We start from the raw sequence: 1740 nt of genomic DNA, 5'->3' as shown, positions 1-1740 counted from the left end.
CCTAGAGATCAGATATTTGGAAATGCCTGGGCACATAAATATCCTGGAAGTCCTCAATGGCATTTTACAGTGTTTAAACCAAGTTAATAGCTGCTGATTGGAACAGGGCTTAGGCAACTGACTCCCTTCTGGCTTAGCTCTGTGAGACCTCTGTGTGTAATTTTAGACCTCTAAGTAATGTTAAAATATGGTCTGATACTTCAATGAGTATGCTTCAGATAAAATTTGAAGTCTACCTGACATCACTTCTGACGCTGAGGACAGACCTCTTGAGCTTGTTTCTTGTGGATTTTGGCTTCTGTGTCCGTATTGTGTTTTGTGGAGTTGCAGCCCTAAGACAGGACAGGGCAGAATCACTTGAGGCTAACCCCTGCTGCTGTAGACAACTGTGTCGGATAATTCTTGTTGTTACGGTTGTGATGTTCATTACAAATAACATTACTGACTATTTGGTGACCTCTAGGAATTTATTCTTCTATCTTCTGTCTACTACCTTTTGGACTGGTATTTCAAAACCGACTCAGCAGAAAGCATATGGCTACAGTGAGTATCAATGTCAATTACTGTGACATTAGTGATAGTGCTGTTAGTTTGGATTCACACTTTTGTTGGATGTATAAGTTTAATTCATTCTGTTATGGATTCTGCATTCTACAGTCTGTATTGCTAGCAGGTTGGAAAAGAAATTAACCCATGGGGAAAAGAAATGTTGTCTAATGCACACACTAACAACACTTTAGAAAGTGACTTCCATTAAAAAAATAAGATTTGAATAATTAATTGTAGCAGAGATTGATACTTTCCCTTCCTTCCCCCTCTGTTCCTCCACAGCTTTTGGAGCTGTGTTTGCTTTCCAGAAGTATAATGACATTCTCTGAGTGACTGAAAAGGCTTATTTCTGGCATAGGCTTAGAGCAGAAAGGATGAATGCTTTGGAAGTGCAATGCTGATCTGAACGCTAGGGGAGAAAACAGAGCTTTATGAAGACAGAAAATGAAATTATTTTATAACCTCTTCATTACTTCTAATGTTTGTTTTCAGTATTTTCTGCAGTATTTTTTTCTTTTCTGAAGAAATCTACAGCTTCCAGATAAGTTCCTTTGCCCTGTTGGTTTTCATGACTCGTTATTAATTAAAAATCTATTGCTACCAACAGAAGATGCTCAGGTCAAGCTTCTGGCTGCTATAAAATGCACCCTAAATACTCAGCATGCATTCTGGTGGGCATTTGCACTTAGCCAGCAAGTAAGGATACTCTTGGGAACCCTGCAGAGAATTGCTGAATATTCTGTAAGACTGCCGTCTCCAAGTTCAGACAGTATGTACAGCATGGCTCTCTGAAAACAGATTTTTAAAAAGGTGAGACCAGAGAAGAAGTTGGAGTGGGTAAAGAAAAGCAAGAGCTGTGTATGTGTGGGTGAGGAGGAGAGTGTTTCTCCTGTACTCTGACCTTATATTTTCCCTTCTCTGTATGGTTTATTCCCCATTTCCCATGCATCTCTCTCATGCAAGGTTTCAAGGGACCCTCTGTTGTACTCTGGAATAGCGTGTGGCTCAGGAGGAGACAGATTCCAATGGCTTTACCAGGAATGAACCAGCATAGGGCCACCTCTGCACCAGGTCTGCACTATGGGCTACCATCGTTGAACTTAGAAGTCTTGCCATGAGCCTGATGAAGGTGGTCCAGCTGACTGTTCCCTGGTGGCATTGTAAGCTCATGTTCCCCACAGTGCATTCCTG

General features: G+C 41.1%; 1 protein-coding gene across 1 annotated transcript in view; it reads left to right on the top strand.

Moving 5' to 3' along the window:
- Nucleotides 1–476: 476 nt before the first annotated feature.
- ARHGAP6 (Rho GTPase activating protein 6) overlaps nt 477–1740 on the top strand; it is a 120773-nt gene continuing 119509 nt past the window's right edge. Inside the window, exon 1 of the mRNA XM_017737106.1 lies at nt 477–543. Coding sequence (XP_017592595.1) covers nt 535–543 — 9 coding nt within the window. The 5' untranslated portion in view covers nt 477–534. The remainder of the gene's footprint in view (nt 544–1740) is intronic.

The sequence above is a fragment of the Corvus brachyrhynchos genome, unplaced genomic scaffold (genome assembly GCF_000691975.1).
Source record: "Corvus brachyrhynchos isolate BGI_N302 unplaced genomic scaffold, ASM69197v1 scaffold83, whole genome shotgun sequence".
Taxonomy (NCBI): Eukaryota; Metazoa; Chordata; class Aves; order Passeriformes; family Corvidae; genus Corvus; species Corvus brachyrhynchos.
Note: the sequence above shows the minus strand (reverse complement) of the source record. Positions and strands in the feature narration are given on the sequence as shown.